The following is a 25,760-nucleotide window of genomic DNA, read 5'->3' on the forward strand; positions in this document are numbered from 1 at the left end:
GAGTTAATAGGAAAATATTTAACTTAGCCAAATAACAATTACTTTAAGTATGTTTAGGGACTTTTAAAGTTGAAGTACCACTGTGTTGAGAATCTATTCTGTTTTCTAAGACATTGGAGTCAACCAACTGACAAGATGTGCCATTTTGGTTAAACCTGCAGCTTAGTGCACTAGAATAACAACAATCCAAAGCTAAAAATGTGTGTGAGAGTTTGGTAGCAGGCATTGGCAACCTCTACAAAGATAGGTGGCACCTAGTAAACATCCTTGAAACAGGTTTCTCATGCTTAGGAAAGGGATCTGCAGGCAAAGTTTTTCAGAGTGCAAGATTCTGCAAAATCTGCGGCCAGCTCAGTATATCATGCCTCTCACACCCTCTATTCTCTTCCCAAACACTAACCAACACACCCGGCCCTCCGCCTCCCTCCACTCCAAGCTTCCATCCAGCCAGGGAGAGGAGAGGAGAGGAGATAGGCCCAGTTGCTAAAGCTGTCTTTTCAGCCCCTGCTCCCGCTCGGTCTATCTGAGATACACAGCAAGCGGAGGTGTCGCTTTTCCGCTGGCATTTCGGACAGTATCTACTTATAGACGGGAGGAAAAGAGAAAAGAAAAACAGAAGGGGTATTATCAGGGAGGGATGAGAGCAGCAAAGGCATTTTGTCTTTTTATTCCCCTCCTAAGCCCTGGGCTTTGCTCCCAATCCGATTGGTCGATACGGCCAGGGATGTAAATGAAATGCAAAGAGGAATAAGGCTGGCTCCCATCTCCAGTGTGTGCCCCCCTAAGTCCTCCTCCCCTCTTTCTCTGTCTCACTGTTTATGGTGTTGTGTTCCTGTTTCCCCATTCACAGACTTGCTGCTCTCCCTGTTTCCGTCTCACCCTCCTTACTCTGCTTCCCCCCCCCCCCGCTCCTCTCTCGCTGGATCCCTCCCCTCTCCCTGGCTGGGCTCACAGCTCTTATCTCCTCAGACGCCCCACATTCCAGCGTTGCCGTGGCTCCCTGCCTGCATCCCTGGTCACGGCGATTCCACGGGTTCCCACAATCCTCGGCAGCTTGCTGATTTAGGGTGGGCAACTGACTCTCAGAGACAGGGGAGAGGGGAGGAACAGAGGGGTTAGGGAAAGACAGGGTGAGAGGGGATGAGAGGGTGGAAGACAAGAGAGGGATGAGAGAGGAGAGGATGGGAAGAAAGTAAAGTAAAAATAACAGTATGAATGTAATAAAAAATGTTTGAGGATATATTATCAACATTTGCGGCTTAAAAGTTCTAACGTGGGAAAAATGCTCCAAAATGTATAAAAATCGGAATCTTTATTAAAATACTTGAATATTTAGAAAGCAGAGGGACAATTTTCCATTTGTATGGGTAACCAAACCATCTGTGCTACAGCAGGTCGAATCTCATCATCCGACCAGCTGACTGCGGCTAACCAGGCCTGTTCAGACATTCTGAGAAAACCACACATGCTGTCCACACATGCTGTCCTTCGCTTTCTAGTGGTGTCTCAAAGAGCAGGCTCATCCAGCAGTGTTTATTAACCTTAGAGAAAAGGTTTGACTGCTGTGAAACAATGTTCATTAACCATGGCAACAGCATTTAGGGAAACAGTGTGTAGCTGAGGTTCTGGTCCTCTTGCTGTTGAACGCTACGATGTCTCTCAAGCAACCCTCACAGGACTAATGTTCTGGTACACTGTGAGGCTGATGGTCATGCATGTTTTTGTGTGTTCCTGGAGTTTGCATGACTTTGTGCTTGTAGGATGATCAAAGTACTTTCCTTTTGAATGTGCCGATCTGTTTATTGACTACGTTTATATGCGGTTCCGGCAGGGAAAAGGCTTGGGTGGAGATTTAAGCATGTTCACACACACGACGACATGCAAACAAGCATGCACAGTGCACAGAAACGCACCTCTAAAAGGGTCCCTGGCATCGTGACATTTTACATTTCATTTAAATCCATGAGGGATTACATCCCTCCCGTTAGGAAGGAAGAGAGGGAAAAAAGCACTCATCGAATCCATTAGTTTTGAACATTTAAAGGACCATCTAAGATAGACTGATGGGCGGATAGAGGGTTGGGTGGGTGGGTAGTGCCAGTCATGCGAAGTGAGGACTGTGTGGCACAGCACAAGTCTGTCCTAGATTAAACAGCCACTCTAATCCCCCATTTCTGGCCCCAAATTGGTTTTCCCTCAATCTCAGCCTTACCATCCTAATGTGAGAAAAAGACAAGTAGAGCTGAGGCAATATAATCAGCACGTTAAAAAGCTGTGAGAGCAGAAGAGGAGAGAAAAAAAGAACGAGATGCAACGATAAAGTAATCGAATGGGTGATTTTAAGGGGAGCACGCACAGTTTGATTGGGGTCAGTTAAGGCTTCTTGAAAGCAGGCTCTGTCCTGGGTCAAATGCAAACGTTCTTCAAATGAAGCATTGCCGAGTTGTAGTTCTCCGTCCATTGTGCTGCTTGATAACTACGTCCCATAGTCCTGCGTAAGCAACTTCTGACTCGCAACTCCAATAGGGCCCAGTCTTTTTAGCCAACATTTTATCCTTCCACAGCACCATCTTCAAACCACGAGAAGAGGCACAATGGCTCAGACTCCGTCCCCAGTACCTTGCACTTCGGCTGGGCTCGCGGCACACTCATTGTTCCAGCTCCGTGTAGGTCTCTGGATCTCGTTATGGAGTTTGCCTGCGGCTCTGGCGAAGCTCGTCTCTTTCTTTAAGTAAACTAGTAATGGCCGAGCGTATGGCTGTGGTCTGGGGATCTGTGGGTTCCTTCTCTAAGTAGAGACTAAAGTGCTGGGCGCCTAAGGTCAGCAGGCTGTCTGGACTGTATCCCTGGTGACCCGAGCGAAGCAGTCTCTCGCAGGCCAGTGCCAAGTTCTTGTCCCAGTTTGGAGGGTAGTCTGAGTGGGCCTCCACAATCTCCTTATACAGCTGCACAGCAAAACACACATACATATACACACAGAGACACACACACAGAAGCAGATGTTAAAAATATTTTTCTTGTGCGGCACTTACATTTGCCCCATTATGGTAAATGAGAGTATTGTTGCATGTTTGTTGAGGTCAGACTCACAGTATAAGACAGCTCATAGAGGCGAGCTTTCCCCTCTCCCTGCATCCCTTCTGCCAGGTCAAACAGAAAGAAAGCTGTCTTCATCCTGAAACAAAGCACGCAGGCTCAGGGCTAAGTGCTGGATGGATGAGCCATGCAGATCCACACTCACAGACACACCACTCCAATGGAGTGATTTATGTAGATGCTGCCACCAAATAGAATGTACATGTAGATGCTCTACCACACAAGACTGGTTTATGGAGATGTTCTAGAGAGCTAGTAGGCATCGTGACGCAGCTTTTTTCTCAGAACACTAAAGTATACAACCTCTCCAAGGAGAAAAACCAACGTATTTAAAAAGACACTGCACTGTACCTGGCTTGCCACATCTCTTCATTAGCGACATGCTCCCAGGACGCAGGATGGAAACTGTTTACAGATAAAACAAATTCAAAAAATCTTTATGTAAACAGCTTGAGGCGTTGGCTTGTGCACAGTTCCACTAACTTTAAATGATTATTTATGTGAATATATTGTTCCCCTCGACTGTGCAGGTTTTGATACACTAAACATCAATGTTTGCTGCATAAACATTAAATGACTGCACAACAATACCAGCTAGCACATTAGACATGGAGTAAAACCACATCTCCCTTTCTTCACTTTGTTGACTGTAAACACTTGACCTCTTCTTCAAAAGAATATTTTAGCAGGGTTTCTAAACTAATATTTGGCTTGCGGGCATCGGTGGACACGCTTGTCGGGAGGGTGCGGGAAATAATGTCACAGTATTCAGTCGTGGATATCTGAGTGAATGAAGGACTGCTGGCTACAGCAACAGAATATGGAGCTTTGACTAATTCCACTTTTGACACAGTTATTGACAAAGTGCAATAAGAAACTCATTATTTTTCATCTTCAGCCTCATTTCAGATTGCTGAAGGCCTAATGTCTTTCTCTGGTTGAATACACAAAAGGCTGGATCACAGCATGGAGAACAGAGGACAACCTCACTGAGCGAAGCTCTGTGGAGTCTAAGGAAAAGTGAGTGAGAAGACCACAGAGAGACGGGAGACGACGAGATGTTGGAAATTAAATAACGTGGTGAGGACTCACTCGTTTAGAACAATACGCAATTTAAGTATAACATCCTGCAACATCCTTTGGGAACTCACTGTGGAGCTAAACCAGGTTCAAACCCCGGGACTTTATTTTAAATTCTAGTCCCAAAGGACAACAAAATATGCCCAGCTGAACTTTAGAACAATATGTATAAAATGATGCACAAAAAATAATATTTCCATTTGGTGCTGCAATAAAGAAAAAGAAAGCAATAAATGTTGTGTTATTAGAATTCAAAGATCTGACAAGTTGATTTAATCTATATTATTTCCAAACAGTGTGGAATAGGTCAAATAAAGCTACTTAAGAGGAGGGAAAAGGGTATGTTTAGGGGTTAAACACATACCTGTGGGCAGACCTTAATGAGTCTGTGTATGAGTGTATGTACCTGTTGTGTGGTTCACTCCAGTTGTAGATGTTGCGCGTGCTGTTGGCCCACCTTTCAGGGTGAAAGTGCCTCTGAACCGGCACTAGATAGTCACACACACCCAGGGGCCAACGAGAGAAGCTATGCTCCCAGCTGTGGTCTCCATCAGGCAGCCCAATGCAGGCAACCACATGCCTACTGCAGAAAAACAAACAGGAAGAGACCTCAGAAACATACTCAACTATCATCCATACAAACACCCCCCTTTAATCAGGTAACTAATGAAGATGAGACACAGAAACATCATGTAGACTTTTGTTCACTATCTAGCTCCCCTCCAGTCCCGCAACAAAATCGTCAGGCCCGCAGGGTTAATCGCACAGGTCAGTGTTGCCCCACTGAGAGACGCATGTTGGCCTGGCAAACACTGCCCCCTGGTGGGCTTGGTATTAACAGGTCTCCAGCCGGTTCCTGGTTCTCAATTCCTCTTGGAGTGATGGGAGCAGGGAGCAGTGATGAGACGACTTCTGTAGTTCATCAAACTCCTTTTATGGCCTCAACAGCTGTACGGGCTTATCTCCTGTCTGCACTCACCGCTGTGTGGACCATCCCACTGATCTCTGCCTCATTTGATCACACACTTGTTCATTTGGACCATTGTTGCCATCCCAATTCACTCTCTCTTAATTGTACACTCCTCTATTTATCTGTTCAGACCACGCTTTCATTCTCTCCAGGCGCTCTCACTGTGTCTCGGTGACTCACTGTATGTTGTAGGACAGAAACTCTTCCAGACTGAAGGTGTCTTTCCCCACAGGGTGGAGCGGGTCCCACCAGCGACCAGGAAAGTTCACCCCAGGGTGGTGCTGCGCCAGCTTGGCCACATACCAAGCGTACGTCATCATCTGAAAAGAAGATAGAGAACCACCAACTCAGTTCAAGTCTTTGAATTCATGTGATGTGATCAATTCACTTAATGAAAGGCTTTATTTGTGGTTCTGGGGTTTTTCTTTTTTCCCAGAAGAGACTAAATCTCAAATAACTTTTTTTTACATAACGTCCATATTCAATCGATCCATCCAGAATATTATGATTTTAAAGAGATATAAATTGTATCCAACAAATATCATTGTCAAAAATATCTTCCTTCCTTGCTTTATTTTTTAGAATAAACAAAGACATCGTCCTTTTCTCAATTGAATCCTTCTTAATTGACAACCAAAAGAAGCTAAAGCAATTTTGCCATTAATTAAAGATTAAAATAAATGCTGGAACTTTCCTTTTCAAAACAATACACGCAATGAAACCATGTTTTATTATATATTGCTATTTTAACACATACATGTGTAATTCTTCTTGAACTTAACTGTGTTTAAAGGGAACTTTTAAAATTCATTGGATTTTGGTTTTAAAATAAAGCTGTTCTTGATGATACTAAATTCTTACTTGACGTATATAACATTAAAACTTAAATGAGAACAGCTCAGCAAAGACAAAACAGCGGAGAAATCAAAGCTCTGACCTCCTGGTCGACCAGACGTGCGTCGGGCCGCATGCCTTGGCAGTAGTGTAAGTAGCGCAGGGAGTTTCCGGGCAGATCCCCTCTGGTCAGGATGATTGCGTTGTTTGGGACGGAGGCCAGAAGCTCCCTGCCGAACCTCTCCACCACGTTGTTTCTGCTCTGATCGCACTCCCTGAGGATTATCAGCACATACACAATCACACTGTAAAGTATAATCAAAACACAAGTTGTGTTTACTGGAACTTAAAAAGAGGCTCGAGTACATCTTTACTCCAGCTTAGAATTGTGAGGGATCTGTACAAGTGTGCGTACGTGAGTGTTTGTAGGTTAGCTTTCAAGGTGCTCTGAGGGGAAGTTGTCAGTGCCCCCGCCCCTTCCCCTCTGCAGAGCGCTCCGGCTGCCTATCTAATCGTGGGGAGACAGGTGTGATGGGTCTGACAGCACAGGCCATGCTCCCCTCTTGATCAAAGCCGCTCAGTGATGGCTGTCTGGCACTCCCAGCACTACGCTGCTGTAATCTGCCTCCTCGGACAGCTAACATCTCAGACTGAGCTCTGTGAGTGGAATCTATGTGCTAACCGTGCCTCTCTTTAGCCCCTACCATGGGGTGAGCAGGGAAAAACCTGACATGTGGAGTTCAGACCTGCGGTATGAAGCGCAGAGGAGAAACAAATCCGGTTGACTCAAGGGAAACTTATGCATGGGGATTTTAGAAGGAACTCGAATGAGAAGGGAGTTTTTATTCCACTTTAACTTTATAGCAGAAGTATTTATTTTAGGAAACATTTGGCTCTAGTGAAGTTACTACAATAGGGATGCTGTAATGTGAAACCTATTATACTTATAAATGTACAAAGTTCCAGAATCCAAATGATTCAGAGAAACCAAACTCCAAAACAAGAGCAGTTTGAAAAACTAATAGAGGTTGAAATCAAAAACAGCCTATAGAAGTTCATAACAATGCAGCTACAATGTCTTTCATTTTTGTAAAGCACCTTGAATTGCCTTGTGTTGAAAGGTGCTATATAAATAAACTTGCCTTGCCTTGCCTTACAATGTGTGACCATTTTGAGTGTAATGTAGAAGTAGATTTTTATAATTGTCTTTGAAAGTGTATGTTCTGCTTTTGATTGAACTTGTGTTTCTAATCTCTATACTCTAACAATGTTCTGATGTTAATGGACTACAAATGTATGTTTTTTTCACACCCAAACAGGAATTTGTTACACTAACAATACTCACTTGTGATTGGTGTGCACCATATATGCCAGCAGAGCCATGGTGAAGACCCAGCCTGTGGTCTTCCACAAACCCCCCCGGCCCAGCCTCCTCTCCAGCTCGGTGTGTGTTCGGCTCAAGCCGAGGCCTGCCAGCACACACACTGCAGCGTCGCTCTGAAGCCAGAAACGCTCAACCTGCAAGCAGAGAGCGAACATAAGAAAACGGTTTCCTGTAGTCTTCTTTAGTTTTTAGTCTAGTCCAGGGTTTACCACTGGATCGGGATCAGCATCAATATATTCTGCTATTACGGTGCTCCTATTTCAAGATCTAGTACTGCCTGCTGTTTAGACATTTCTCACAAATGAGTTGGAATTGCAACTCAAATGCATTAGTGTGCTTTTCAACCACTGTATGTAAAGGAGAAAACTGTGGAATCAGAGAGAGGATGTCAAACTGAGTTAAAGTCTCATAGCTCACCACTCCAAGCAGGAGGGGTCTGCTGATGTCCAGGTTTGCTCTCCAGGCAAAAAACAGTGAGTAGACAACCATCATGGCAGTGAACAGCCAGGACACAGAGCGACACGTCCTGGGAGAAGGAAGGCCAGTTATTCAGTTTAGAAATATTGTTCATATATTCATTTCATTAATATTGGGCAATATTCTCATGGACTGGCATTTACAAATATCTAGTCGAATGTAAAAATATATAATTGAGTAAGTCCATTAAATCATTCATGTAGGCATGGAGATCCCAAGCCCAGGAGCAAATGTATACACCAGCCAGCGTAGAGGTACATGATTGATTCTCTAATGCAGACCGAGTCATAATGAGCTGCTGCCAACCGCTGAATCACAAACTCATTAGAGTACAGCTGTAAAATGCACTAAAAAGAAAAGACATTGTGGCATTAACAAACCATCCTCTGAGCCTGGACGGACACGTTTAAGCTCTACTCTTCTTGCCCAAATGTAACTGATGGCCACAAATAAATATTGCTAATATTTTGTTTTTGTAACAAGATAAAGTAAATTCAGTTATTTTCTATTAAGACAATGTTCTCGTACAGTTGGCTCCATGTAACAACATTGGGTAAATTAGCAGTTGCATGGCTTCCATTTGGCATCCTATGAAATGACCTTGCTTTTTTTCATCAGTGTGTGTATACAGCCAAGTTTATCAAAGGGCACCCCAGGAGAGGGGGAAGCAGGGGGGGGGGGTGATGCACTACAGCGCCTCAGGGCTTCACTAGGCTTTATCAGCTCCACCCCACAGACCCCAGAAAAGGCACTGCTGTAATGATGACTGGATCACATACAGAGATATACAAGAAGCGATTTACTTTCACACAAAAACATGTTTAGAAAATCCGAAATACACATCAAGCTCCCTTGATTTCAATGTGGAACGTCGCGACAGCTTGACAGTGAGGTGCCTCAGTGTTTTTTTGTGTTCTCTTTTTCTAAGATCAGCATTTTGTCAGTGGTTTTTGTTCCCCGTCTCTTACTCCAGGGGATTAGATGTTTGGTTAAAGCAGCTGTTGAGATGTGTGTGACAGAGTTTGGTGTTCTTTGCTCATCCTACCTGTCCCATGAGGAGAGGAGAAGGCCTATTCCAGCTAGCGCCAGAACAGGAAGTGAAAGGTCTTTCAGGCAGTGGTCCAACTGAGCCCTGCACACACACAAACACACAGATCATATATATGATGGACACCAAAGACGAGCTCAATGACTCCCCCTACTACTGTCCCTGTCAGAGACTCTATGACTCAGCCTATCATAACAACCTAGTGAGGCTGTCCAACAACATCATCTCCGACCCAAACCATGTTCTGAACAGTGAATATGAACTGCTACCATCTAATCGGAGATACAGGGTCCCACGATTCAATAAAGTCAGACTGAAGCACTCCTTTGTGCATCAGTCAGTCCTCACAGTATACAGAGCTAAATCCCAGACCAAATGCACGCTGAAGGCTCTTTGAGCATGTTTTTCTCTCACTGATTGTGCTGTTATGTTAAATGTTTGTGTTTCATGTATTTGTGTATGCATATTTGTCTGTTGATGTTGGACATGGAGCTGCTGTGATGCAAGTCACATTTCAGACTTGATCTGACAATAAAGTAATATCGTATCGTATCGTAACTCAAGGACACCAATTATTTAACGCTCTCCATCCTCTATCAAAACAAACTCCTTGGACTGTGCGCTCCTCCTTTCAATTGGATTGACAGATACGAATGACTGTGTCATCCCCCCCCCGCTGCCCCATCCTCTCCTCACAGTGCCTGTCAGTCACAGGGCGCTTGCTCAGAGCAGAGAGATAGTTTCCTGCCTCTTCCTTAATACCCATCTCTATTTGACAGCTTATTGAGTCTCTGTATCTCCCAATGTACACTATGTGTAAACGTGCTCATGAGCGTGTGTGTGTGTGTGTGTGTGTGTGTGTGTGTGTGTGAGCTTCTCCAGCGGGTTTACGTCTCCAGTGTGACATGCCTGTCATGTTCGCCTCTCTTCCCCATCTTGAAGGTGTGCTTGTCCATCAAGCAGCAGGGGTGATGGGAAGGGGTGGGTGCCTGGCAGAGGGGGGGCTGGGAGTGGGGGGTCTTAAGACTCACATGCACCCCCCATCCCGTCAGCGGGAGAAAGATACCAGGAGTGGGATGACTGCGATGGTGGTGGTGGTGTTGGCGGGGAGCAGGGGGGGGAATCGGGTGGAGGAGGTGGTGGTGGGGGGGGGGGGGTTTGCTGGAGTGGAAAAATACAATTTCTCCAGCTCTATTGCAGTGTCTGTCATCACAGCTTGTCACGCTTAAACACCAGAGCTGAGTGATCATTTCAAACTGCTGGAGAAACAGAACACAGCGATTTGGCCCTCTAAGCAGGTTCAGTTCTGCTTTGATGGGAGAGAGGGGAATGGGAAGAACAAAAGCTGCTGGGGAGAGGAGAGAGGAAGAGGGAGAGATGGGCAGAAGAAATGACTCCCAGAACAGATTGCAGGGTCTTTGATTGAACCTGTGTGAAAACACCAAGACCAGCGCAAAACGTGGTTAGGACCTCCAATGGTAGAACCAGGTGAGTCCTCACTGAGCCCCATATCAAATCACCATAGTTTTCTCCATTGTTTCTTTCCTACTTCAGAAGAATTCATTGAGTAAGTAGACACAGAACACGAAGGTTGTGTTGACACTGAATAAACATCCAGCACACTTCATCAGTAATGTTCCTTCCAACTTTCTGAATTCCTCACACCATGAGCCTTGCAGCGAAAACTGTCTGAAAATGTGAGTTGTCAACCCATGTTTAAAGTGAAGTTTCCTCAGTAAACAAAGTCAGTTCAATTGAAATTAACATGTTCAGTAATTAAAATGTTTAAGCATTTCATAAAAAAAACAGACTCACTTAAGCATTGAGGTCAGGCTCACAGAACTCTCTGTCTTTGCCTGCGAACACAAAAAGAATACAATGAAAATAATTAGTATACACGGTCAAAATGTCCCTGCAGCAGAAACGTAAATCGACTGGTGGTGCATGTATAAAAATAACATCTAGAGAAGTGTGTTTTGTTAAATGAGACAAGAATCACATACCAGACTGAAGGTGCCATATTCAGCCCTCAGCAGGTGGGTCAGCAGGCCTGACAGGGTGGTCTGATCCCCCCAGCTCCAGCGGGCAGTGTTGATGTAGGAGGAGACGGGCAGGTAGATGTACGGCAGGAGGCCTGCCAGGAAACACACTCCCAGAGACACAAGGCCACGTAAAGAAAGCTCCTGTTGAAGTAGTTTGAAGAAAGATGTATTACATTTTTTTACAGTTAGGACCACATTAAAAAAAAGTGGCTTCTCAAGAAACTTCAATTTAACTTTTCATTAAGACACATGACTTGATATTGAATTTACAGTAAGGCAAGTGGGATGTCAACAAGACTGTACAGTATGTTTACAATCATCTTTTTCTTGCCTGTCTTGATGTTTCTTTAACACTCAATTAGAATAAGGTAAATAATAAATAAATACAGATATGTATTTATTTTATTCTGAAATGGTGCAAATGTCACACAACTTTATTTCCCCCATGGATAAATAAAGTGTTTTAATATTCTGATTTTCTAATTCTGAATTTGTTCTACTTTTATAAACCAGAGGCCAGAACTTACCCCAAGAGAGTGAAGGCGATGAATGACCCAGGGAATGATGAGCAGTACATACAGCACCAGGGTGTGCTGGTTACAGAGCCCCAGGCCACAGCATAGCGCTCCCCAGTGTGCAATCTGATGAGGTCAAATATTTGAGTAAAACCACTGTAAGTTCAACTTAACATTTTAATTTAAGAAAGCTTTTAAGGAGTAACCAGAGGAAATTGAAAAATCAAGAGACCAATAAGAGGTACCTTTGCTCTCTGGGTGGCATTTTCTGCACACTGGAGGCTGGCGGTCAAGAAGAAGAGCACACCAACAAAGAAGTTGTTGAGGGTGAAGACCTCCGCCACCATGGACCACTGCCAGCTCAGCCGGGACACAGCGAAGAGCCCCCCAGCGAGCACTGCTCCGGGGCCGGGGCCCGCTAACCTGGCAGGCAGGGAGGACAGGACTTTATAATCAGACGCAACTTTAATCAGACACATCATATTCAGGTATACAAATGCAAGCTTTACTTATTGTTCTTCGTCACTTTTAAAAAGTACAGAACTTCAAGTGTTTTATTTGAGCTAAGTTGCACTGCACTGACACAATGAAGGTGATACAGTCGGCAGCTTCACACAAAATGTACATTTACAGTGATAAGCCACCACTGTGCCCAGGCTAATTTAGGGACCCATTATAATCTTCCCTATACCAAAGTTTGGTTCTCGGACAAGACCTTGAAAAACACCCAGTGAATTGGGCCATTCACATATCATGAGAAGTCCCCTCCCCTCCCCCCCCCGCAGCCGGTTGATCTGGAGCAGACTGGCACAGAAACCACCGAGGTAGAGATAGCACTTTATCCTCAGCTTCTTAAATATAATGTGCGCACAAAAGTTTTCCCTTCCTCCTCTCCTGTACTGTCTCCATCTCCTTTGCGGTAATTGAAGCAAACTTGGGATAATCTGTCATACGCTAAGACCCACCACTTACTAAAATGAGAGACAGAGGGGGGAGAGGGAGCGGCGACAAATGATGGGGAGAAGGAAAAGAAAAGAAAAATAGTGCAGAGGAGTGTGTGTTAAAGGGGTGAGACAGTGTGCGGGATAAAGGATGAAATATAGAAAAGGGAAGAAAAAAAGTTCAAGAAGAGAGAGGGGTAAAAGAGAAAGGAGAAAAAAGAAAGCGGCCCAGTCCCCGGCATGCTGGCTCTGAAACATGAGCAGGCTCGACAATTAGGGAAGTCAGGCAGTATGGCCCTTTCCGCCATTGTGTGGAGTGGCTTAGAGTCCTCATCAGCCTATCAGCTAACTGACAGGCAGAGAGCTGCTCTATTCAGCACCGCAGATACAAGCTGCAGGCCAAACGGCTGCCAGGTCCCTTATGACCCCACAATCCCTTGCCGGTGACAGCTTCAAGCTCCATAGCAAATTAGGCGCTCTCACATTACAATCGCAGAAGACAGATTCCATTAACGGTATCTGAAATTGAGTAGAGAGCAGGCCCGTTATCAGACCTGACTCATAAGCACCGCCATTAATCACAAGGCATGATACCATTTATACATTTCCAGCTCTCTGCCTGCCGCTGTGATAGTCAGCCACAAAAGGCCTGATGAGACTTAGGCTAGGGGAACAATAGAGCTTTCTGAGGAAAGCGCGGTAAATCAGGGAAAAAAGGAGAGCGAGAGCGAGAGTAGAAAAAAAAAGACTCATGCTTGCTGACTACTTCCCCTTTTTCCTTGGGTTTTCTCTCTCCTTCTCTCCACTATTTTCCCTCTGTGTTCAGTGTAAGGCGAGCCCGGTGAATGAGGATGTATATGTGTGTGTGTGCGCACTTAAAGGAGGGGGGGGGGGGGGGGGGACTGTGTTGATGGGGCGTCTAGGAGTGGGTCTTAATAAGAGATAGCAGCGTCTTTCTCGCTGCACCGCTCCAGGAATTAGTTGTAACTTGAAGGAAGGATGAAAAAGGGTGGGGTGGACGGGGGCAGATGGGGACTTTTGTTGAGGTGCAGAGACCCCCCGCACCCATACTTTTACCACCCTGCATGACAATTAACCCATAGCTCGTACACCTAGCAGGGGGGCAGATTTGGGGGCAGCACTGGGCGCAGAACAGTGGTGGGGGTCCACGGACGAGGTGATTACACCAAGTCTGTCCCAGCCTTTGAAGCCGCCTCGGATAGTCAGGCAGCGCTCGTCACACACACACACACATTCCTGTTCTTCAACTTCTTTATTCTCCCCAAGTGCCTGACAAATCTCTCTGTTAGAGCTTGTCAGTCCATAAGAGCCCAGTGATGTGTGTACAGTGCGGGCTGTAAATGACCTGTCTGTCTGCATGGGACCACCTGGGTCCCAGTCAGCCTCCCAGCCTCTCCACAGCTCATTCTGCGGGCTGGCTGCTCCCAGGGCGAGCAGATAAAGCAGGACACATTCTGACACCAGTGTGGCTGTGTTCCCCGTTATCACCACTCAATGCGGTGCAGGATGCCGCTGTGCTGAAATGTTGTAGCTCAGTGACAATGGCCTGGTTGAGACGTGTCAGGAGAATCACACAGCTGACAGCGAGACTATTCTACCCTGAACTGATCCCCCCTGCCAAAACGTCTGTGTCATCACTTGGGTAATTAACTGAATGACAAACAGCATGTGCCTGGAATGAAGCAAAAGCTAAATGCAAGTGGTTAGAAAAGGAAATCACCAATAATTCAACTTTATCGGGATAGAAATGGAGATTTTGAGTCATCAGCATGTGCTGTGTATATACTATATATTACTTTGTGAATTTGAACCGAATGTACATGCTTTGTATCACTTGCTTTTGTGGAAAAAAAACTGAGAAAAACCATGTCTTATCTAGGAAAAAATACATAAGGAATATAGATAAAATACTTGTTGGTTGAATTTATAAATATGTTATACAAATCTGTTCTAAACTCAGGTTCAGACAGTAGGATCAAAAGGTAAATAAATAGCAAATGGATGAAAATGACAACAGGCTCTGGTAAGCAATGCCCCCTTCAAGGACACAACAAAAGCTCGGTAAAATCACTTTGAATTGTCAGAATGGGACCTGCTTCATTTACCCCCTCAGTTCTACAGTATGGGTCGGAGACATGCCAGCACCAGTGCTAAATACCAGCACACAAAAACCCTTTACCAGCACTCTGCGCTGAATGAGGCTTCACAATGGAGCTGGCCGAGGGAGCCACTGTCACACACCACCCGAGGGAACGGACAATACCACAGCTGTGCCATCGCGGATCAGAGCGGCACTGTTCTCTAACCGTGTGGTGGTTTGGGGAAGCGGTGCTGGAAAAGAATCACACATTCCTGAAGAGGGTAGAGACCCGAGAGAGGAGGTGGTCTGCTCGGGCTGAGATGGAGGCTTCCAGCTGGCCCTCGCAGACACCCAAGGGCTCTCCTCTGGCCAGGACGCCAGGCAGGGTACTTAGCAGCTGTTATAGGACAGTGTCTCATGCACTGCTTTGAAATGTAGAAGCCAAGCGAGAATGTATATACAAATGTAGGAATTTGAATGATGTGTACGGTGTATGTGTCAGGAAAACAAATACTGGAAGTATCTCATTAGAGTATGGTCATGTTTTATCTAAAAATACATGTTCACCGAACACCAACTTGCACTCCTAGTTCCTTTCAGACAGAGCACCATTCAGTCTGTAAAAGCAGATATATAATGTCTTTTGTTTGAAAAGAATGACCTTGATGACTTTCTCATCATTATAGCTTAGAGTTTTCTAGAAAGCCTGTGTATCTAAATGCGGGGAAGGACGGTCTACAGACATCTACATTTATAAAGGTAGGGAAAAGTTGAATGAAAGAGGATTTTGAGTTTTGGCCTTTTTTTTATGCAATTCTTCTCTTGTTAGTGCCCTTATTTAATGGAGGTGTAACACAAATGCATCAGTGGCCTATTCAATTAATATCAAGCAAAATATTATTAAAGACTAAAAACCTATGTTTATGGTTTAATTCTGCGTTAAAAGCATCGCAGGGGCGGTGGTGGCGAAGTCGATAGGGGACTTGGCTTGGCAACTGGAAGGTCACCAGTTCAAGTCCCGGCAAGACCAAGTGCTACCGAGGTGTCCCTGAGCAAGGCACCGTTCCCCACACTGCTCCCCGGGCGCCGTTCAAAATGGCAGCACACTGGTCCTAACACTAGGATGGGTCAAATGCAGAGAAACAATTTCCCCACGGGGATTAATAAAAGTCCATCTCATCGCAGTGTGAGATCAAATCAATTTTTTTATATATCAATTTGTAAATTCTTGCTTATATCAACACAGGCTTTTTTAATATATATAATTGATATCATTACATGACATGTTTAACTTGCTAGGATGTTGTATCTGAACACCCAATAACCAATGAATGACTTTAATACTTTTCTTTAAGTCTCCTTTTTGAGAATGATTTATCTAAAATAACCAATAATCATCACCAAATTGTCACATCATTAATACTAAGTTAAAAATACTACATATTATGTAATTCTTTCAGTATTGTCTGGTACTAATCCTTTTTATAATCAACTTTCAAAACAGTATATTGGAATCAGGGATGCCAAACCAGGCACTTCCGTGTCTCCTCTGCCTTATCCGGCGTGCGAAAGGGAAGCAGTCTACTCGAACAGAGAGGAGGGTAAATGAGGGTCCCGGCGCTGCCGCTCACACACACACACACCCCCCCTCCGGGAGAGAGCTCCAGTGCGTGTAAGATTAATCACCACAATTCTGCTCAAACAATGCAGCCACTGACATGACAATTTCTTCCAGAATGCCATCTTAATCTCCACCCAGCACAAAAATTACAGGAAGAGGGAAAAAACAATTTACAAAAATCCTGTGTTTATGCAATTCACTGAATGCCATTTTCATAGCTGCTTTTCCCCACAAAGTCATTAGGCACACACCAGTGATATATAAATGTAGCTGCATAGATTCCATTAGCTAATTCTGGGTGAATTGTAATTGCCGAGTCTGATCTGTCTCCGTCCATGGTGCCTTATTAAGACTGCCTGTGGTGGCTGAGGAATGTAATATTGACGTCCGAGGCAGACACAATCTCGGGCCCACGGGCGAAAGGAATATTAAACTGGTACTGTATTCTGCTGTCTATCTACCCTCCCTCCCTCCCTCCTCCTCCTTCTCTCCATCCCCATCCCATAGCCAGTAATGAGGAAATAACATCTTCATTAGACATCTGTTTAACTGTATTAAGGATGAGTCCTGGGGGAACCATTGGTCATGCTGAGGATATGGGGGGGGGGGGGGGAGTAAGGGAGGTCTAACGGACTACAATATGACAGATGAGATACTGCAGGAATGGAACAAAAGGTCCAGAGATTGGAGCCTTCTAAAAAGACAAACTTAAAATGGTCTTCTGCACTTTCAGGAGAAAATAGTAATGGCTGTATTCTCGATTGACACTTGGGAAGATTTTATCTGGGCATAGCAGACGTGAGAGGGAGGGGCAGCTGTCCCACCTGCAGGGAGAGGTGACAACAGTATCCAACAACACAACTCAATTTCAGCTGTTTTCTAGTAATCAATATTATCCTCAAAACAAGATGGCTACAAAACAACCATCTCCTCACATATCTCTCCTGACATGAACCCAACAAGAAACATGCCATTTCAGCCCAGTGGAAAAACAACCCACCTGAGCAAGGAGGAAAGGCGCCATAAGGACCATATGGTGGAGGTCCTTATAAGGAGCTGGGGACGCAGGGGATGGCACCACGCCCACCCTCAGGTCCACTGAGGTGTCAGCTGTGCCACATGGGCCAGCTCTTGGCGGGGAAGCCTCTCGCAGGTGTGCATTTTGTTTTGATGGCCGCCAGGGAAAGGGGAAGCCGGGCTAGTTTGGTGCGCTTCAGCCGTGCTGTTATGTAATCATGTGATCAAACAGAAAGTGCTGATGACTGAGCGTTGGAGGTTGTTTTTGTGCTCTGATGACTGTCAGCGCGCTAACGTCTGCTCCTGGTCTCTCGGGATAAGCCCCGAAAATGGAGAGAGATTCCTCCCAGGTAGCAGAGATTCAGAGCAGCTTTAGCAGATAAACTGTGAAACGAGAGAGCACAGAATACCGAGCTGTCTGGATTATCCTGCTATGAAGGGTGCATTCCTCCAGAGACTCATGGCTGAGGCCTTCAGCATACCGCAAAACGTTTCTTTCTGCGAACCTCCGAGTGCAATCGATAGTAATTATCATTACGTCCACCATCCTCAAAGGCTTGTCAGGCCGTGGTGTGAAAACATAACAAGACATGCAATTTGGCCATCAAACCATATGATCAAGCCAAGAGAACTGTAATTGACAAATCAAAGGGAGGCTAAGTGCTACATTTTAACTTATGCAAGAGAGAGAAGTGGCTTCCAAGCCCATCATCTTACATTCCCCCACATTAAACACGGCAATCTGGTGGACTAATTTAAATTGATACATCAAAGGCCTGCCATGTTGGGTATACTCCAGATGAATTTCAAGGTCTTACAATTTACTATTTGAGAGAAACTGCCTTCAAGTACCCGTATTAACTTCCAATACATTTTGCCATATGAAAATAATCACACAAAGCAATGATTTGTTTTGGAGAGGAAGTCTACTTCTCAGCCAATAAAAGCCTAAAAATAAGAAATAGTGAAAAGTTTAGGAGGGCCTAAAAGGGACAAAAACTAGACAAATCTGAGAACTTTATTATGTTGGCGAAAAGACTGGCATCATGGTCCCTGCGAGGACAGAGCAGGTGCGAACGAACTGGTGTTAACTGGTCAGTTTTGGCATTTCATCTGAGGGAAAGGACTGGTCATAGAGTCGCCGCATGGCTGTGGTTTGACATCTTTGCCAGATGTCTTGGTATGGTCAAAGCAGGGCCTTTACAGAAACCCCTCACCAGGCAGAGTCTGCCAGCTGATCCAAAGCCACAAGCTCATCCCAAACTAGGCCCTAAACAGATAATGACTAAAACCTTTTATGCTTATTTTTCAAATTGAAAGCGTAGATTATACGTTCATACTCAAGGGCTTATATGGTGTGACTGTGTGCTCTGGCTGAAGTCCTCACTACCCATCATCCCATGTTGTGGAATGGGTGGGGTTGGGGGTCCTCATAATGACTTTTAACTTGACCATAATCCAAAATTGGATCTAAATCCTCAGAGATTACAAAAAGGGCTTCAGTTAACATACACACTGCTAGCCAAATATCACCCAGACTGCATGGATATGTTCTGGCTTTAAAACGGCTGTTAATGTCTGGCCAACAGTCCAATTGACTGGTAACTCATCACATGTATTAAGACAGTGGGGCAGTATGTCCAAAAAAACAAACAAAGATGCAAGGTGTTCCTCCCCTTTCTTGTTCTCATCTCTTTGTTTGTTTTCTGTCCTGTCCTGGGGAGAGTCTTTGAAGCTGGCAAGTTTTGGATTTGGGTAAATCACCTCTGAAAAGGAGTAAAGCAAGGCAGGGTGTAAGGCTGATGCAGTCTGGGCTGAGGGCCAGTCCCCTAGAGAGCAATTCCTCCCATCCCTTGCCTTTCTGCAGCAGGGCTGACCCTGTACCATGGACCTATGCTGGACCACCTGCCACCTAGCACACACTGCCCAAACACACAGGAAGTAGGCCCAGTGCTGAGCACCTGGAAACACACACCTCCATTTTCTCCTGAATTTCCTCCACCAACACTATGTACTCACAGGCTGCAAAGGCGTACAGCAGGACGAAATGACATCATATTCAACAATTCCTATTCTGGAAGAGTAAATTAGGAGTATATGATATGCTTGGAAATGACCCAGTATGCATAAAAAGTGACAAAGGAAAAATGTTGACACTAAGCTGCCATCAACAATGCAATGTGGGAAATGACTTAGATCAGCAAAAGGATGATGTAAGGTAGTACAGCCAACCACGGGAGATAAACACACACACAAAGAGGGAAGGGGTAAAGTACTTCTTACATGATAGGGTCAGCAGCAGACGAAACTGCAGGGTGGTAGATGCAATGCAGGGAGCGTAAACTGTGATCAAGACTGAGCGAGGGGAGAGGGAGGAGCAGAGTGAGTGATCCTGTTCCTCTCGGACCCAGGAGGCAAGAAGGGGGAGATAAGAAATCGTGCCATGTCAGGATTGGGAGCATGCTGGGCAGTGGGGGGGGAAGGAGAACAGGGTTGTCAGTGTGGGGGCTGGAGGGCGTGGTAATTGTGATATACATACACACACGCACGCTCACAACGGGTGGCTGATGGGTAAACAGGCAGGGCAGGGTGGTGGGAGGGGGGAGTGCGGCGGGCTCTGCTCCTGAATACTGAACAGAGGATCAGAGACGACACTGCCAGTCTGTCAGGACCCAAAAATACTGCTCAGTTCCAGACAGCATCGAGATGCAAAACGTCAGTAAGGGACTGTCAGATGGCTGCTTCAACTCCAAACATGTGTTTTTGTCATTGCCTTGGGTGTTTGACTTTTGCAATACAGATTGATGCATATGCAGCGTTTGTCACCAGATAGCTGTTGTCACATTCTTTGACTTAACGGGAAAGATTGTCGGAAATCCAAGTTTTAGACAATCACACAAGTACGATTTTGAGAAATCCCATCTTCTACTACTTTTAGTGCCAGCTAAAATGGCCTATCTGGATATTATTTTGAAGCCCATTCCTTGAAATAAAAGCACAGTAATTGCAGAATACAGGGACAACAAAAAAATGACTTCTATATTTCATGAGCCTACCTGCAGACAGTAATGCAGAGGGCCCCGCAGGCTGCGGCCCCCAGCAGGCCGCTCATCAGGTTCACGCTGTGGGCGGGAGAGAGGGAGGGCAGGAGACACATGGCCAGGCGAGCTAGTAGGGTAAAGACAGGGTATCCTGGAGGGTGGGCCACCTAAGAACCAAATGACAAAGTATGAAATCAAAACCTCAAGACCATTAAGAGACAGAGTCACAGATTAAAGAGAACAACAAGGTAATGCTTCATTTAAGATGGGCTTGTGAGGATGGCAGGCTAGAATGCTTAAGAGGTGCAGATTTAAGATATACAGTAGGAAGGCGGAATACAGAGTCAAAGTCAACTTTATTGTCTATTTCTCTGTGTGTGATACAAACAGAGATCGAAACGCAGTATACCTATATGTATTTATTCAAACATACACACCTGAACACCCACTCGTATATACACATAAATATTCATACATATATTTAGACACATATATAGATACACGCATACATTAAGATATCAATAAGGCATAACATTACATACAGTCTACACCCACATATTTCAGACAGGACACGGGTGTATGTCTATTCTAGTAGACTACAACAAACATACAAATGATGAAATAAGCAAGGAAACTAAAGTCATAGTCAGAATATACAAGGTCATCAGGAAGAGTGTAGCAGCAAAGATTTGTTATTTGTATGATCCCCCTCTGACTGACTGGGAAGTCAAGTTGCTCTTCTGCCCTCTGCCAGCAGTCGAGTGCTGTAGAGAAACTGTGATGGAAAAGCACTTCCTGCTTGACCGAAAACTGACTCTGCAGTGATACCAGAGCCATCCTCTCCCTCTCTTCCTCCCTCTCTTCATCCCTTTTCTCACTTCTTTTCCGATGGCCTCTACCCAAGGACAGTGCCGCTCCCTAGAGCCGGTGGTAGACCACGTGGTGCTCGCCAGCCCCAGCCCCCAAACCACCTCTGAGCCGAAGTCATTCTCGCCTGGGGGATCTTGGCAATCACAGCAATTAGCCGCTTAGTCTCCTCCACCCAGATAAGGGCTCAGTCATTAAACACAGACTCATTCCCTGGCACTGATAACACGAGCCAGGCAGGCATGGAGAAGGGGGGCAGCTCTTCAAAGGAGCACAGAGCCGAAAGGTGAGAGTACGACTATACCTCGTCGGTCACCTCAGATACTGCAGAGACTCCACATCAATCCACAACTATTTCCCTCTGATCTGGGTAGAATTGTTTCCACCCAAATCAGAGGGAGGGGTTGGGAGTAAAGCATGTACAGTAGGTCAGGAGAAGTCAAAAGGAAAAAGAGAAGAAGTAATGTAGAGAATAAAAGAACGACAAAAAGATGAGCAGACATCCTGGTGGTCTTAGTGTTGGATGGGTGTCAATTAAGGTAAGGGCATGTGGAGGAAGGACGATTGGTCCAACAGGAGTGGACAGACATACAGCAATAGGACAGCTGAGGGACAAACGCTACAGGGAGCATGGGGAAGCAGAACTCTGATGCGCTGGGGATCAGAAGGGGTGCCGCAGCCTGGGGGACGGCCTGCGAGGCCCTGGGGAGGCCTGAAAGGCAGGCAGGCCACACGGACTGCAGCACTAACAGCAGGATTACTGGCATAGTGACACCGACACAGCCTCCCTAAAAGGATCACAGCGGCATAATAAACTTTATTAAATAATAAAACTTATTATAACTGTTAACCCGATTTAGTTCATTCTTCGCGGCTTACACACACACACAAAAAAGAGGGGTGGATATAATAAGCCTTATACCGTACATAAGGCAAAGCCTACAAAAGCCATCGCCTTACCATTGACTTTAATTGGATTTGAAAAACGGGTTGCAAATTATAGCATTCTCTACTTGCAACTTAGTAAAATAAGTGCATAGAAAAGAAGGGGGAAAACCTGTGGACTGAATGTAAATTAATCTGCTTTCTGCCCATGCTTAATTAAACTTCCTTAATGCGTATAAGAGTTAATGAGTGGATTGATTAAACAATACAGCTAATACTTACCCCCAGCTCACAAGCACTGGTGATCAGCTCTCCTGTGGAAGAGAATAAGGGAGGAAATTAATGTAAACCCAATCATTATTATTAAGAGACTAGTCTGCTCCCAAAGTTTTCCCAAATCAAATACTTGCACTGGGGTTTTGCATTAATTTGCCAGGATCAAAACCTACAAATCTTCCCAGTGTGACATTTCCTAAGCGGCACGCTCATTCTCTTCATCTCTCGCTTCTCCCCTGATGCCTCCCTCCCCGTCTCCGGCACATACACCCGGATATAAACACACACACACAAACCATTAGACTCCCTCTCCAATGCTCTGTCACACAAAGAAGACACACATATGCTGATCTGAGAATAATGCTTCCAGTCCCTTCCTCCCCATGCATCAGGGTCCTTTCCCTTTCCTCTTTCTTCCGCCGCTCTACGTGCCTCTCTCCCGCTCCCACACTCCCAACGCCTCAATGTCTCCTTCAGTCCGTTGGGCACAAACAGAAAGACAACGTTGGTGACAGTCACAGAATGAGGTAAGCTGTAAAAATAAGAAAACCCCTAAAAGCTATTTTAGGAAGCTTGAATGCATCCTGGCACAAACACATTTGTGCCAGGATGCACCCAGAGCATTTCAAATTATACTGATTTCTCACCCTATGTTTGCATCTCCCACTCAAGAAAATTGAAATTTGGTTCAGATGAAATGACATTGATAAATGTGTCGGTTCAAGACAGCTCCATCTACTGGTACTAGATGGGTAGTCATTGCCTGATTCCAGTACAGCCATACAACGGAGACCTTGTTTCCTTCATCAGCACTGTGAGGTTAGTCAGTCTATAGCTTTACTAGCAAACAAGCTACATTAGTTTTTTTTAAATAGTATTACATTAAACATCAAAAACAGCAAAAGAGTAGAGGTGGGTATTTTAAATATACATTTATATACAGGACATGTAACCATTATAGAACAGAACGGCTGAGTTTCAGTTGGCATTGGCTGCAGCAGGGATTTTACAACCTCGCCGATAAAGTGAATTACTACGCCTACATTTCTGCCACATGAGGAGTCCCATCTCTTATCACGCTAATGGACCATGAAGTCAGAACTCCTCCACCTGCACAGCTTAAACGTTTCCTCAGCTCCATTTCACCTGGCATGAGCCGCCTGCTACCTGCCATCATTTCACATCACACTTTCCCGTCCCAATTGCACTTATTTCCCCTCAGTAGTGGCACACTTTTACGCCATTACACACAGGAAACACTCAAACTAATACTGAGCCAAAAACATCCATCTCAGTGGCACAGGGATGCAGTTCTGTAGCCCCAATACTAAAAAGGGAAAATATTGACTCGACGGGGTAGCAGCATGGGTGCCAAGAGTCTTTGTGATAGTGGAGCATGGGCACCCACACCAGTCTTCCCATAATCCCCGTCATTTCCACACTCCACATTCCTAGACAACAGCGTACCCGCGGGGCTGTGCTCAAGCCTCTCCAGGGCACATCACACCTAAAGAGATTAGGACACAGAGACGGAGACCTGCAGAATTCAAAAGGGTGTTCAGCTGGCACTATCAGAGCGGGCATCCTGCACGGTCCCTAAACACTGTGGAGAAGGGGCTGGCCATTTTTTCAAAGGCCCCGTTCGCCAGACAGCAGAAACACCAGCAGGACTACTCAGCGCTCCAATTGCCTGCTCTCTCCTCGTATCTGGGCGAGCTTTTCACATGCTTTCATTCTGCTAAATGTGCATTCCCCTCCACAGCAGCTTGAATGCCAGAGCAGCGCAAAACTAACAAGCAGAGCCTTCATGCCCTCAAGTCCACATTTACAAGTTTGTAACCTTGCTATCACTTCTAAACACTGTTTGCAATTTTGCAAGGCAGTCCATAAACTACATTACATGAATGTTGGAAAACATGTTGGCCTACAACATAGAAATGTAGTGAGTGAAATACAATTTGGCACCACTGTTAAGGTTGGTTACAAAGAATGCAAATTAAATCGATGCATACCCGCATAATATTAATTTTAACCAACCAACCTGTCAACAATACTTGTGATTAATGGCAGTAAAGTTAGAATCATAAATAAAGCACTTGTATTTTCCCCCTGTGGCGTCTAAAGAAAATTGGGCCAAAGTCAGTTAAAAAAACAAGTATTGGCGATATAAGAGGTTGAACTTTTGACAAAGTGAATCATTTTAGAATAACTTGATGAATAACAAATGCTTGCTCAATTAGGTGTGGGTTAGAAGATAAGTGTTATATCATGATCATTTCTTATTATAAACTCATGTAACTCCACAGCTCAAAATACATTATTTTTATCCTGACATCAGAAGTATAATTACAATTTTTAGGTTTTAAAGAAACCTTCTTATCATATATGTTTCCGTAAAAAAAGGAACATGGTATATTTCAGAACCCTTTCAGAGTCATGTATATAATAATAAGTTAACTAAGTTGCATACAGCAATTTTCGGTCTGGCCAATAAAGACAAAGACTGGACCAACGATACACCAATAGAACAATTATCCGAAACCATCCCCCATAATACGGAAACATGTGCAAAAGTTTATACAACGTATGTAATTGAAGTCTCAAGGAATGGCATATGTTAGAGTTGTTCATCTATCTATTTATCTCAAATGCACTAACTGTACTTCCAATTCTGCATTCAACATTTAATCCAAAACATATTGCTAACTGTTAAAGCGGTGCTGATGTGTGAACAATGGTATGCTCTTGCAGGTGAATTTAAAACAATAAATTAATATATAATAATATTAATAATTTAGTTTTTGGGAGAAGGGGTGGGATTAAATAAGTGTAAACTTCTTCCCACCCCTTTTCGGATGTGTAATTAAGTAGAGTAAGATGTTTGTATATCAATTTGACACTGCTCATTTTTATATTGTATAATAATTATCATGTTAAATGTTTGTATTATTGTTTTACACATTCGAAATTAATCAAAATAATAAATGCATTTTAGGCTATGTCTTACACGTCTTACGTCAAACATATGCGTATTTCATAACCATTATATTAATGTTTATGTATGATGTTTTAAACTAGTTTTGTTATGTCACGCATACCTGCAGCACCACGGACAGCACCCGATCAGCTGCAACAGCATGGCGCCACACTATTGGCTGCCGGGCAACACAACAAAGCCACATGACCAGAAAGGAGCATTAGCTAGCAGGCTAGCACCAACCTGAGTCTCCACCGGGGACAGTCCTCTGCACACAGGGCACATAGAGAGCTGTGACACAGGCGACCGTAGCTCCTGTCAGTATCCAGCTCGTCCTCTGCTCCGTTGACATTTTCTCTGGATGAATACAGATAGTTTTCAAACAACTGCTAATGTTGAGCTAGCTAACGGTAGCATACATATATTTCGGCACTTGAGACTGCAAATAGAACTGTAAGCTACCAGCCACCTTAAACCGACGTTATTATAGAGATGAAGTTAAGTTAATATTACACCAAATAAAGTCCTAACTCGACAGTTTTATTGGAGAGGCTGGACACTTGGCTAAATTGAATTGTTTTTCTTCCC

General features: G+C 44.6%; 1 protein-coding gene across 1 annotated transcript; it reads right to left on the reverse strand.

Annotated features, from left to right (window-relative positions):
• Positions 1-1,293: 1,293 nt before the first annotated feature.
• tmem260 (transmembrane protein 260) lies at positions 1,294-25,760 on the reverse strand. The gene is made up of 16 exons (XM_034221921.1): positions 25,416-25,760; positions 22,202-22,233; positions 20,183-20,334; positions 11,692-11,869; positions 11,459-11,572; positions 10,893-11,072; positions 10,705-10,745; positions 8,887-8,973; positions 7,782-7,890; positions 7,326-7,498; positions 6,084-6,255; positions 5,327-5,466; positions 4,583-4,759; positions 3,448-3,501; positions 3,091-3,175; positions 1,294-2,945 (listed from the first exon to the last, which is right to left on the reverse strand). Exons 1-16 carry the CDS (start codon positions 25,522-25,524, stop codon positions 2,685-2,687), a joined length of 2,064 nt encoding a protein of 687 aa, XP_034077812.1. The 5' UTR covers positions 25,525-25,760; the 3' UTR covers positions 1,294-2,684.

This window comes from Gymnodraco acuticeps, unplaced genomic scaffold (genome assembly GCF_902827175.1).
Source record: "Gymnodraco acuticeps unplaced genomic scaffold, fGymAcu1.1, whole genome shotgun sequence".
In the NCBI taxonomy this organism is placed as follows: Eukaryota; Metazoa; Chordata; class Actinopteri; order Perciformes; family Bathydraconidae; genus Gymnodraco; species Gymnodraco acuticeps.